This window comes from Lampetra fluviatilis, chromosome 37 (genome assembly GCF_964198595.1).
Source record: "Lampetra fluviatilis chromosome 37, kcLamFluv1.1, whole genome shotgun sequence".
In the NCBI taxonomy this organism is placed as follows: domain Eukaryota; kingdom Metazoa; phylum Chordata; class Hyperoartia; order Petromyzontiformes; family Petromyzontidae; genus Lampetra; species Lampetra fluviatilis.
In genome coordinates this window covers 2379372-2393421 of record NC_136311.1, presented here as the reverse complement: position 1 = coordinate 2393421, position 14050 = coordinate 2379372, and the positions used below count along the sequence as shown (strand labels likewise).

The 14050-nt window shown below is 50.1% G+C and overlaps 1 protein-coding gene and 1 long non-coding RNA gene across 3 annotated transcripts in view; one reads left to right on the top strand and one right to left on the bottom strand.

Annotated features, from left to right (window-relative positions):
* Window positions 1-203: 203 nt before the first annotated feature.
* Window positions 204-6553, bottom strand: LOC144945399 (uncharacterized). Its single transcript, XR_013639651.1, has 4 exons — window positions 6465-6553; window positions 5072-5133; window positions 4364-4457; window positions 204-418 (listed from the first exon to the last, which is right to left on the bottom strand). It is a non-coding gene; the product is annotated as an uncharacterized LOC144945399 (long non-coding RNA).
* A 3309-nt stretch (window positions 6554-9862) lies between these two features.
* Window positions 9863-14050, top strand: part of PHF12 (PHD finger protein 12) — a 33225-nt gene continuing 29037 nt past the window's right edge. For both annotated transcript variants that reach the window (XM_078873540.1, XM_078873541.1), the window contains exon 1: window positions 9863-10415. In XM_078873540.1, coding sequence (XP_078729666.1) covers window positions 10365-10415 — 51 coding nt within the window. In that variant the 5' untranslated portion in view covers window positions 9863-10364. The remainder of the gene's footprint in view (window positions 10416-14050) is intronic.

Here is a 14050-nt window from a genome sequence, read left to right as displayed (position 1 = left end):
GTTTCTCGCTGGGACCAAGGCTGCTGCCGCTCGTAGCAGAGGTCCGTTCGCCATTATTACCAGTGGTGATGTCAGCATTGTCATCATGATCACCATACTTGCTGATGGTCGTGGGGTCGGTGGTAGTGGTCGTGGTGGTGTTGGCAGTGGTGATGTTATCACCACTGCCAACACTCTGGCCCTCATCAACTTGAGTGGTGGTTCCCTGCCCAATTTTGGTGGTGGTGGTGCCCTCCGCTTTGAGGGTGTTCGCCGGGGTGGCTGTTGGGCCAAGGGGCCTGTCCACGGTCCCTGTGGATGTGCCCCTGGTGCTCTGAACTTGGGAAGTCGGTATCCCGTGGCTCTGCTGCCAGTGCAGAGCAAGCAGCGCCAGTGAGACGAGGAGGGCGCGCCGAGAAGCCATGGACGAGTTCGAAGCCTGAGGATGAGGGGTGGAGATAATTGAGATCGTTATAAAGGGCGCAGCTTGATTTTCCCGCTTGTGCCGAGTAAGTGCTCTGTGGACACCATGGTGGTGAGATGTATACAGGAGGGCATGGGTTAGATTCAGAACCTGACGCCTGCTTGTATATTTGGAGTTTGATTGTCTCTCTCTCGCTGTGGTCGTGTGGATTTTTCTCCTGATCCTCCGGTGTTCCCCATCCACATTTATAATCAATGTGCGTTCAGAGTATTTGGCTGCTATAAATTTCCACGTAATAAGCCACTTCATTGAGCAATCATTTGTGGCCAGGTCGCTTCTGAAAAAGAGCTGTATAGCTCAGTGGGCCTTGCCTGGTAAACATTTTTTTTAGTTTAAATAAATAGTTTATACCGCACGTTGTTTGGTAGGATGTCCGGATATTCAGCTCTGCGTACTGGCAGCTTCACCTGCAGTAGTAACCAGGACGGCCGCTGGATTCGAACTCGTGAACCTCGCGCTACCCCTGGGCCCTGTCGTATGTACTGTATGTACGTATGTTAAACTTCTTTCGCACCGTACGTAGTCAACCTTGCTAATCGGAGGTATGCATGTCTGTTGAATTTCTTCCACACGGTATGTAGCCAACTGTGCTAAATCGGAGGTGCGGGGGAAGGACAATAAACTAGACCCAAAATAACAGTTCTAAAGAAATTAGTTTTCAATTTTGGTGGCTTGAGGCCTTTGGTCGGTGACCTCTGGGTGCTACGCTAATGCCGATCTCAGCGACCTGCAGAGGTGTGGACTCGAGTCATGTGACTTGGACTCGAGTCAGACTCGAGTCATGAATTTGATGACTTGCGACTCGACTTGGACTTGCATAACAATGACTTTGTCCCACCTATGAGATGTGGACTCGAGTCATGTGACTTGGACTCGAGTCAGACTCGAGTCATGAATTTGATGACTTGCGACTCGACTTGGACTTGCATAACAATGACTTTGTCCCACCTCTGGCGACCTGCCTCCTCCCCCTCCCTGCACGCGGTTCCCGCACCTCCGATTAGCACGGTTGGCTCCGTACGGTGCGAAAGAAGTTCAATATACATACCTACATACGTAATACTTCCCACCCATCGTGGCCTCGTCTCTCTCTGCTTCAATGTTCTGTTCAAAACTTCTGATTTGCTTCATCCTGTTCTTCCATGAAGTTCCGAAGGACACCTAAGTACGCCGTGTTTCGAGAGGCCAGAAGTTTGTTATCTCTTTGTGTTGTTGAAGTCCAGCTCTCTGACCTCCTTGCCTCACACATCCGCCTATCTACACTAAAACTGACCTTTCGATTTAAAGCTTTCGTGACTGCAGGGATTCATCTTCTTGGTTCTTTCGGTAAAGTCACGTAGAAGGGAAGTAATACAATAATAAAAATAAAACATAATAAAATAATATAATATAATAATTCTTATTTTATTATGTTTTATTTTTATTATTTTATTACTTCCCTTCTACGTGACTTTACCGAAAGAACCAAGAAGATAAAACTGACCTCTCTACTCATCCGTGAGAGTTGCTGTGGTCCATCAAAAACCTGGCTTAACTATTAAAAAACGATTAAACTATTTTATTTTTATTTTACCAGGTAAGGCCCACTGAGCTATGTAGGTCTTTTTCTGAAGCGACCTGGCCACAAATGATAGTTCAATGCAGTGGCTCATCACGTGGACATTTACAGCAGCCAAATTTTTTGAACGCGTGGTGATGTTAATTATAAATGCAGAGAGGAAAACCGGAGGACCTGGAGAAAAACCCACTCATCCACAGGGAGAAGAAGGAAACTCTAAATATTACAGGCATCAGGATTGGAATCGAACCCACGACCTCCTGTACACTAGGCGAGGTAGTTAACATCTTGCCAACGCAGCACCCCAAAAACCTGCCCTGACAAACGCATCGCATACGATCGCTTCCTCCTTGCAGTAAGAATACTACGACTGCATAGTTTGGATTAGTGCAGCATCTGAATGCGACCGCATCTCAATAAAACATTAACACTTACAACTGCAGGGTGGGGTGGTGGTGGTGGCGGAGCAGTGGCTGGTGCACCGCGTGCTATAAACACTGGCGATCCAAGCTCCCCTGTTCCCGGCCCGAATGAACCCGTCCGTCGGTCGATCCTTGTGTGGTGTATTACTTTACATTGTCTTGCTTCTCAATTCTGGCTCTCCGCATCGCTTTACTATAATGCCCGCACTGTGTTCGCCTAAGTAGATGTTCTCGGGATTTACGGCCCGGCACTAAGCCTCACGCCCACGCCGAACGCTCCCGCACTGAGGGAGGGTTACAAAACTGTTTACACAACAACGACGACGAGAAACTCACCGCTATGCCCGTCAACACTGCCACTGTCGGATGAGGGCCTCTCCACGTCGTTGGAGGGTTATTGACCATACTTCAACCACGTCGGTTAAAACGGGTTCATGAAGGCGAGGAACGTAGATGCGTGGGAGCCGGAGGGCGGGGGGCATAGCAGTGCAGTACAACAGTGGATTTTGCTGCACAATCCTCTGCTGCCTGCCACGTAGCGGCGCAGCAGCAACTGGTAACAACCTGTTGTGCATGGTGGTCGCCCATCCGAGAACGGAACAGGCTAGAAACCTGCTTAGCTTCCACGTTATTGACTTGATTTACCGTAGTCCATGAACCCAGAGCGGATGCTGCACTTTGTCGGTACCACTCGAGGTGGCATCACCCTCGCGGGCTTCAATCACTTGATGTGTGGCCAATTCCAGCAGAGTATGCGATAACCGCTTTAAATCTGTCTTCTTCCGTACGGCTGATAGTGTATATGCAGAGCAACGACTCCAATCTCACATTCAGGTGGCCAAAGCCAGACAACGGCCTCAGGAGCGGCGGAGTGTATCGCTGCGATGTCTCCTTCGTGTTTTTTTGTTGTTGCGTCATCATGTGCACCTCCGATTAGCACGGTTGGCTACGTACGGGGTGAAAGAAGTTCAACATATGTACATACGTGTTGTACGGTCTGTTCTGGATGACCGTAGTCGCACACTGGAGAGTTTTCCATTTGTGCATCAGGTTAACGCACCTGCCATGGTTTGTGCAGTGGATGATGGGGTTTAGGGTGGACCATGAGCTCTGTGGAAGACCAAACCGAGGGATCTTCTGTATTGGGTCTTTCACAACGTGGTGTTTGTCTGTGAGTTATTTTGAACCATAGCTTTCCAAGCTTCATCGGGGTTCAAATTGCATTGCATAAGCGCATGGGTCAAAACATGTGTGGGGTGATCAGATCATTCAGTAATTTCAGCTGGATGAATACATCATAACTACCAAAGCTTTGCCACCTTCTGTGGTACCATTTTCTGCTCTGACCCATGGACGAATTCTGGATGATTTGGTCACGTGCCACATTCTCATCAATATACAGGGTGGCAAAAAGGAGGGTTACTATATTTTGACAAATTACACAGGGCTATTTAATTAATATTAACAAATAATCAAACTGACTTCCACTAAGATTAATGCATACATTAATTATGTTTTGAAATTATTTTGGGACTTTTTTTTAAGTTTACCGATGTAATCTTTGAACAGTCACCAATGATGTTTGTACAATGACGAATTTGAGGTGACCCTGCAGCAGCAGGAAGAAGAAAACGAAAAATGTATATTAATAATGACGAGAGATAAAATATTAACTTCAAGAATAAATTGTTAAAATGTTTTAATGCCAGTGTTAAAATAAATTCAATAGCCCTATGCGTCCTGACTTTTGAGCCACCCTGTAGAGCGGTGAGAGGTGAGACCACCAGGTGAAACCACGAGGTGAGACCACTATGTAAGACCACTAGGTGAGACCAACGGTGAGCCCAGCAGATAAGACCACTTGGTGAGAATACCAGGTGAGACCACCAGCTGAGACCACCAGGTGAACGAGCCTCTCACCTGCACAGTGGTTATGTCCCTCCTGTTATGTCACCCGCACTGCAGAAATCACCACGGCGCCTCCAGGTGAGTTCACCTGCACACGCGTATCCAGCTACAGCGGAAGAATCGCAATACAATTATACAGAAGCAGACCAAAGACAAAGATCCCCCCTTTAGCCTGAACAGACTGTTGGGGCAAGTGCTGTTAATGGGCCAGCACCACGCCCGGCCACCTTTGTCTCCCCAGTGGCGATATTTGAACACACCGCACCAGGTACTAATTTGAGGCTGAGTCGACCTAGGGGAGGCCCAGGACCGGTTCAGATAATCGTCACTGGTATTGGCCGTGAGCGAGAATAGAACTTGGATCGTCGGGTTCGTAGCACAGCGCGCGAACCGCTACACGACCACTCCCCCACATACACACACACACACAACTGCTTCCGCCATAAGAATGTGGAGTTTACACCACTGTCTGATCGTCAACGGAGATGAACGCGCCCCATAGCGCTGGTTGCTCACACAAGTGCTATCCAGGCTCAAACCTGCTTAGCTGCCGAGGCTCAACAAGATGGGGCGCATTGCCGATTACTGTCTGGAAAAATCGCGCTATAATAAATAAGATAGGGTAAAACACAGTCCGCGATAACACGTAAAATGGGTATGCAGGCTGAACAAAGACAGAGGCGCGTGGGGAGTACCGAAAAGCATCCAGCAGCATCCCACCTTGTGCGATGCTACGCCGAGGCAGCCGTACAACCGCTTATTCCTCCTCGCGCGACGCCGTTCTGTTCACTCAATCGCGTTATAGGAGAAACAGACTGGATTTGCGATTATCAAAAACTCGAGGAAGTTCCGAGCAGTATCGCAGTGACGCACACGATCGATCCCCCGCGTGGCTTTAGCGTCGGCTAACCTCCACCGCCTCTCCGCACGTGAAATACAAACACGGAGAGGAATGGGAGTGGGGAGTGGTGGCACAGCGGTTGGCGCACCGCGCTACGAACCCGGCACACGCGAGTTCGATTTCCGGCCACGAAGGTCACACGACTGGTCGGTTATGCGCTGCCACTGACCAGCACGGTGAAGTATGGTCAGACAACCCCCCCCCCCCCCATGACCGGCGCGACATGGCGAGTTTCTCATCCAGCAGTGAATTGACCAAAGAGCTCCAAGTTACTGTATTTCACTTTATCAGTCACGAATAGTTGACTGAGTCACGGCGTCTTCCTGCTTAAACAATCATTGGGGTTGAGTGTTCTTTTTTATATTTTAGCAGGTCAGGCTCACTGAGCTACGTAGCTCTTTTTCAGAAGCGACCTGGCCACAAATGAAAGCGCAATGAAGTGGCTCATCACGTGGACATTGATAGCTGCCAAATACTCTAATCGCACGCTAATTCTAAATGTGGAGGGGAAAACGAGAAGTTAAATCCACGCGACCACAGGCGGCGTCAGGGTGGGAATCGAACCCACGACCTCCTGCATACCAGGCGCCACCGCAACGTTCATATCCGTTGGTCATGGAAATTACCCATTCTCATGACAAGGATCAGCTTCACCACCGCGCACCCATCGTTAAACTTACATCAAAGTGGTACTCAATTTATCGCCCCCCCCCCACCCCAGTGGGAAGACAAGGCCTGTTAACCTCTGACCAGAATTCAACGAGGGTTGGAGCGCTTGAATCACAGCCACTCGAGATCGGGTGAAACGATGGAAATTGCGGCCCTATGCCAATCCACTGCTGGATGAAGGCCTCCCCACGTCGCGTCATGGCGGGGGGGTAGAATATCCACTTGAGAACATCCAAACCTATCACACAAATAGCTAAAACAACTTTGAACACATCCGAAAATGGCCACAGCGCGTTAAAATATACAATAGGCGACGTTTAGGGCAATGCCCCGCTGTGCTTTGAAGGAGCCCCACGATCCGAAACGTCGCCCATATAAACTACCCTTTAAGGCCACACACACAGAGTGTTATTTATGCACGTGTTAGTTTTTTTTGCACCACTGCTGCCAACGCAACGACACCGTTACCAAAGCCAACTTCTTTATAGCAGAGACAAATTAAGATCAACAAAACAGTTAAAGTAAAACAAACATTGTACCCACCTCTTCACATAACCGTGCAGCATCTACACACACACAACGGCACCGGCTGAACAAGAGAGTCGGCGTCGCAAGTGCTGCGTGGCTCAAACTCGACGCGTGATTTTGATCGGGCGTGCGAGGGCGCGTAGAGGGGGTGGAGGCGGCGGTCGAGGAGTTGGTGGCAGCGCGATGCTGGTTGGCAACCCACCGGTGCGTAGCAGGAAAACACCGCGCACAATTCGCCGTATTGTGTCGAGAGCTATCGCTCTGAGCCACCCGTGCTCACGGCTGCCTCGCCTCCCTAATCGCTACAGGCGCAGGAGTGAGCTGCGGTCTGTGGTCACCCCCCCCCACCCCACTACCAAAAACACCGAACTTTTTCGACAATCTCGCGCGGAGGTCACTCGCAGGTGAATGTAACAGGTTACGGATTTCACGATGCCGTGGCGGCCCCAGCGGCACGTGGTGTCGTGCGTTCATTGTCACGAACGGCGTCCGTCTGGCCTCGCTCGGGTCACGGTGTCAGAGTTGTGTGTGTCGAAGGCAGTGGCGTGGTCATGCCGTGATCAACTCAGGGGGTGCCGGAAATCGTTCAGGTGGGGTCCCACAATATTGAATTTGTCTCGCATGGTCGCCAAACGTTACTGCTCTAAGTAAATTCAAATAAGGCGTGGAACGTAAATGAAAGCGTTTTCATAAACATATACATTTAAACCGCGTTTTAAATACGTTTGTTGTTGTTTTACACTGTTGCTGAAAAATCTCATGGTGATTTGAAGCTTTCGTGACCGCAGAAATCCATACTCTTTGGTTCTTTCGGTAAAGTCACGTAGTTAAAAATAAAATAAATCAGCAGTTGTCCTGCTGTATCGGTTCCGCCTGATGACGGTCGCTTGTGTTGCGATCGAAACGTCGTGATTTATTTTATTTCTACCTATGTGACTTTACCGAAAGAACCAAAGAGTAAATCTCATGGTGCTTGCCAAGGGGGCCCCCAACTCGTAGCTCGTTACACAACTGGTCTCATGTGAAGTGAAAGCATCCTCAGCGGTGGAGCCACCGCGAGGAGGAGGGAGGATCGCGTCTACCACCCAACAGAATGAACGACACCTCATTCCAGACCCAGACATCATTGCACCACCTCTTCTTGGCTTTGACACTCCTCCTCCTCGAAGACACTGGCGGAACCCTCAACCGCTTTATCAGAACATCAACAGCAGCGGGACGATGCGCACCACATCTCCATCACGAAAAAAAACACTTAAAAACAAAACAAGAGGAATGCGATTGTGGCCATGCACTATGGAGCATATAGTAAACCAGAGGTAGGAAACCCGCGGCTCCTGAGCTGCATGCGGCTCTGTAAGGACGGCTTCGTGACGTTATATATTAAGGACCACCGCATCGTATGCACGTGCATTGTGGCTCTTGAAATATTTAGTTGACCAAATTCGAAAAAAATTGCACTTTTATATTGGTTTTCCGACCCTTGTACTAAACCCATAGAGATATACTAAGTACAAGACACAGGCGTGTGATTGTGGCCTTGCAACACAACACGTGGACCCGCACAATGAACCCCACTACTGTCTGCGCTCCTTCAACGGAGCAGGTAGAGGGACAGCGACACGACACGAACTCTCTCTCTCTCTGATGGAGCCCTCCCTCTCGTCGTGCCTAGCAGCAGCAGCAGACCGCGACATTGACATGGAGCTCCTGAACCAAGTTGCTATTGCTCCAATCATCCGCAATCATAGAATAGCGCGTTAATTGCCGCATGTAGCAGAGTTTCGCGGTTAGAACCCCAGCGTCCGCCCTGGTTAATATTGCGGGCATATTTAACCGAAACGTATCTCGCGCAGTTGACGTCACTTTTTAAAAATTATAAGAGTGTATCCACGACAAAACCATCAACCAACCGACTTTGAGAATCCAGGTCCACTGAGCTATACAGCTCGTTTTCAGAAGCGAGCTGGCGATTAACGATAGCTCAACGAAGTGGCTTGCCATGTGGAAATTTATTGCAGCCACATACAGTACTTTAAACGCGTGTCGATTCTAAATTTGGAGGTGAAAACCGCAGGACCCGGTGGAAAATCACAGGAGGCTGCCTGGATTCAAACCTAGGCACTGAGAGGTTCCAGCCCTGACCTCTGAGAGAAGCCGGTAGCTGTGGTCTCACATTCTCGGTCTCTCCACGTGAATTGTTGACAAGGAGGTGGATAAACCTTGTGGTCAGGTCAACGCACTGCATCCTAAACTAAGCTAAAAACACATTGTCCTGCGGAGGGAGCTGGTAGGAACGTTGGGTTGCTCAGTCAATGGCCAGGGTCAACGGCGGCGTGGTGTATCCCGCAAATATGCCCGACTGTGAGGGCGGGCACAAGCTGGCGTGAGTAGGTTAAACGTTGAGTTTTATAAGGGCACCACGGGGTGACCAGCCCCTCCCCACCCAGCCCCACCCCTCCCACCCCCCACCCAGCCCCTCCCGACCCTCCCCACCCAGCCCCACCCCTCCCGACCCTCCCCACCCAGCCCCTCCCGACCCTCCCCACCCAGCCCCTCCCGACCATCCCCACCCAGCCCCTGCCTGCACGACGGACGGACGGGCACAATAATCCCCTGTGGGCTGGTGTAACCAGGAGGTTCCTACCAGTAAAACTAACTTTCTACTTTACCGGGTAAGGCCCACGGGGCTATGTAGATTTTTTTCCAGAATCGACATGGCCACAAATGACAGCTCAACGAAGTGGCTCGTCATGTGGACATTTATAGCAGCAGCCAAATAATCTAAAGATATAAATAAATACCCCACCCCCCCCGTAGGGGAGGCATTCATTCAGCAGCGGACGTGCGCATGTTATTGCCTTTCACATTTGCATTGTGTTGTTTTTTTGTATACTAAGCTAACATGGGCATCTGTAACTTCCATGTAAATAGGATTTGTAAAGGATCGATTCTCAATCTGCGACCCAACCGATTAATTGATCCCTTAGGCATTACTGTAATGTATGTCAATAAGCACATTTTTTGTTCACTTCATCTTTTTTTACAGAGCGTTATGGAAGTCACGCAACTCCATACTAGGAAAAAAAGCTGTGGTTAACATGAACAGTAATAAAAAATATATAATTAACTTGTAATAATTTATTATTATATGTGACCGGAAATGGCTACAGAAGACGTCATCCTTCACAACAATGTTACTGTACGACTTTTTTCCTTACCGAAGATGGCCGCCGTTACGCACCGTTTGTCGTGACATCACGCGATTGCGTCCAATCGCGCGTCAGGATTGCCGGACATTGACCAATGGGCGAGCACGCGCTTTTGGCGGGAACCGCGCGCTCGTGAAGCCACGCGGCTGGCGGGGCGTGTCTACGCATGCGCACTACCGCTATTGCAAAGTTAGCGCCAACTTGACGCGGCGGTGATGGAGGAGGAGGCGGCGCGGGGCCGCCGTTAATAAGCGGCCGTGTTATCGAGGCCTTTGCAACGACAACAGCAGCGGCGGTAACGAGGGCGGGAGTGCAGCCAGAGAGAGGGGACGACGATTCCTTGCGTGCGTCGTGCTCGCCTCTGCTCCCAGCCTTGCCGGCGCGGCCTCCGCATCTGACGGGAGGCCTAGCGCAGGCTTCCCTGCGGGGAGCTCCAGGCAAGACCGGGGACCCCGCAGGGCCTTGTTTTGTCGCTGCGCCTCGGGACGCCATGGCGACGCAGGCGGCGAGTAGCGGCAGCGACGGCAGCAGCAGCGGCTGAGTGGCGACTGCTCCGCCGCGTTTCTCGGCCGCTGCGTCTTTTGTTGAGTTGGGGAGCGCGGAGTAAACCCCAAAGGCAAGCGCAACGCCAGCGCACGGACTGAGCTGAGAAGGCGCTTGCAGATTGTTTATCGGCCGCGGTGAGGAGGAGGAGGAGGCCACGATGATGGAGAAGATCGTGTACGACCTCGACACGTCGGGAGGGCTCATGGAGGTGAGGGGGAGGCTGGTGGCGGCCTGTGTCACGCTGCTGTTGTGGCGCTGATGTCGCTGTCGTATGCTTTTGTTTGCCTCGAATGCTGCTACGCCTCGAATGCTTCTGTCGGTACTGTGTGTGTGTAACGCTGCTGCTCGTGTTTTGTTCTCTTCTAATTTTGTCGTGCGCCTCTAACGCTTTCACTCGTCTGATGGCTTTGCATTTCTGTCGCTGTTCCTCGACTCGTCGGGAAAACTCACGTAGGTGTTGTCATGCTTCTTCGGCTGTGGCGTTTGCTACCGACGATGGCCCTCTCTCGTGCTTTTGTTCCTCACGATGTGCCTGTCTAATGTCATGCTCGTCTATGTAACCCTGCTGTTTCTGCTGCTGTCTCATGCCTTTCCTCTGACGCCGCAGTTGTTTTATCTGACGATCGTGCTGTTGCGTTGGCTTAAGGTGGCTGTGCCTCTTCTATATCTGTTGATCCTGCTCCTCTGTGTTGCGTCTTGGATTCCTCTGATGCTTCTGATTCTCTCGGTGTGTCTCTCTGATGCTTCGTCCCCTGCTTGTCATTCTAATTATGCGTATCCTCTCGCGCTTTCCCACTATAATTATCTCTGCTCCTGTGGTTCTAACCACCGTTGCTTCGCCTCCTCTGATGCTTTCTACCCTCCCTGCATCTCCCGTACAATGACTTTGCTCCCATCTCTCATGTGATGGCCCCTTCCACATGGCCACTTGTGTGGCCCTGTGAAAGTCTTCACAAGGCAGCAGCAGTCTACAGGTTCATCAGCTCTCGCGATATTGCCCATGGGTACCCCTCGTTCGTGCATGCGCGTGTGTTTTTCGTATGCGACGCCACGGGTTGTGTTTCATTGTGAAAAATAACATTTACTCTTGGGGTCCAGGCGGCGTCTCGTGAGAGATCGTTGAAGGGGTTTTTTTTGTCGGCAGCGCTGGCTAGGCGAGGCGACCCTGGTGGTGAAAGTGCCTCGTCTCGCCGTGCGTGCGTGTTGTAACACAAGCTGTGGGTCCCCACTCGCACTCTCCATCTTATTCGGTTTCATCTACCGTACAGTACCTGCGGGTCGAACCCACTGGCGATTGCAACCAATTGATTATTGCCGAGGTCACTGATAATAATGCTGGAGGCGTAGAGAGACAAAGTATAACAAGCAACCTTAGGGTTTACCTGTGGCGTACACACTTCCCCTGTCTCAGCCATACTAAGCCGCCGGATGTTTCTTGTTGTTTATTTTTGAATTGTGAATATATGGGACTCGTTTCGTCTAGATGACAATTTTGGTATTCCCTGGTGTTGTAACACAAGCTGTGGGTCCCCACTCAACGTCTTATTCTGTTGTGTTTATAGACTACAACACGGCTCATTGCGCCTCAATAACGCAACCATATGATTATTATGAGGATCACAATGCTGGAAGTTATGTGAGCAAAATGAAAACATCCTTAGGATTACAACGGTTCATTGACAGTGGCCCAGTCTCGAGCATACCAAGACACCCTTAGGATCTCTTGCGGCTTACTTTTGAAAATCACTCCAGCTAGGCTGGAGAGTATTTTAGTATTCTCGGTGTGCAGTATCAATGCTCCAGCGTCACCTTTAGCATTCTCGGGGGTCATTGTAAATGCCCGAAGCCCTGGGAGCCAATTCAACAAACTGCACGGCTACACGCGAGTGGCTAGGTTTACATGTATAGGTACAGTGTCAGTAGTCGTCTTCTGGTATCGTCTTTCTAGAGGGTTGGTGGCATGTCGCACCTCCCTCCACTTCTCTCTGTCCTATGCCAATCTTGCCGCTTCGTTGGTCTGCATCTGTCTATCCACCCCACGTCCCGCAGTGTCAGTACTGTGTACTACCGTGCAATTATACAGGGGCTGAGGACAAAACACGTGGTGTAGGTGTTGGTGGGGATGATGGCTCAGAGTAGGGACGATTTAATGATGGCAGCCTTGCTGGGACAAAGCACCTGGTGGTTGTTCAAAGTACATGTGAATTTGGTGAAGAGGGCTTGTCGTTCTGGCGGGCCTCGAGAGCACCATGAGTCACCTGCAGGCTTCGGCATGAAGGTTGCAGGAATGGCTTTGATGCCCACCAACATAACAATCACTGCTGCCAAGTCCGTCAGTCTCCCAAGTGTTGCATTTTGTTGGTGACGCTGCTGCTGTTGCCACCGCTGATGCCTTTTTTAAGGCTGTGGCCCGAGCAAACGTGTAGGTTTGTTTCATCTTGCTGTGGGACGTTCATGTGCAGGAGCGAGAGGCGGGGTTGTTCCTTTCTTGCGAGATGTCCTTTGCATGCGCACGTGCGTGGCCCTGGTATGTGCCTGTCTTAACATGTGCCGCTGGAGGTTACGTTATGATGCCTTTTGGATCTTACGGAGCTTCTGAAGGTGGAATTACTTGGTGGTGGCTGTCTCTTGTGTTTAATGAACGGATGCTGTGTGATGCCCTGACCAATCACCCGGAATGTGTCCAATCTCGTCAGACATCGGAAGCCGAGCAGGGTTGATGGTGGATGATTGTGCTTGGATGGGCAAAACCGTGCATGACAGGTTACAATTGGGGCTGCGGTTGCCAGAGGGTGGTGCAGCACCAAAAACCGTTGTTGTACAGTTCTACTCTGCTCCCACGTCTATGCTCCCTGACTTCACCAACCCATGCCGATTGACCAGTGTTGTGAAGTACGGTACGATCAACCCCCACGACCTGCACGGCATGGGGACATCCTCATCCAGCAGTGTATTCACGAAGGGCTGCACGTGTGTTTATCTGAGGCGGTCCAATTTCGTGTTGTCGGAAAAAATGTTGTCTTGTGTTTTGACGCAATCGTGCTCAACTTTATTGCTGTGCCCTTGCAATTCTATGCACTGGTTCTTACTCTGATTGAATGGGTGTGCATGTGTTCCATCATTATTGTTATTATTAATGATAGCATTAAACTATTGTCTGCAGCATGCATACATGCACGGTAGTTGTACATCATCAGCCATTATAAGTCTACTGCATTATAAGAGCCTCCCATATCAAATGGTCCTGCGATGTATTAAATCATAATTCCTGCACACGAGGGAATTTGATTGCTTCATCTCCACGTTGGATGACCTTTCGTACATGATCATCTTTTAGCTGCCACTCCATCAGTAGTCTCGACCACGGGCTATCGCACCTTCTAAAAACCTGTCTTGCCCAAAGCTACATGTCTTAACAGTCAATGTAACGTGTTTAAATTGCATGTGTGCTTATTCATGTATTCCCCTCTCTCGCAGTGTGGGGTAGGCATTGGTAATGATCGTACCATCAGGGCCAAATAGTCTGACTATTTTTGATCAGAAGTTAAACAGTGAGCTATTAGTGTTTAAAATAACGCATATGATCGTCCGAAATCCAGAAGTAGCCTCCAGATAAAGATGCTCAATCCTGATAGGGATGTGGTGTTTTGGGCAATGAAGGGACATGCCAACCTCTGCCCCCTTGTACCTTGCAATGCATGCACTTTACCTAAATACATAAAAAATATTAATTTCCCCCGCTCCCCTTACTCCCTCACACTGGTGAGCTTCTGTGCTCCACCAATGTGTGATTTACCCATGGGCCACCTCAAAGTAAATCTGGCCAAATCCATCTCTCCCATG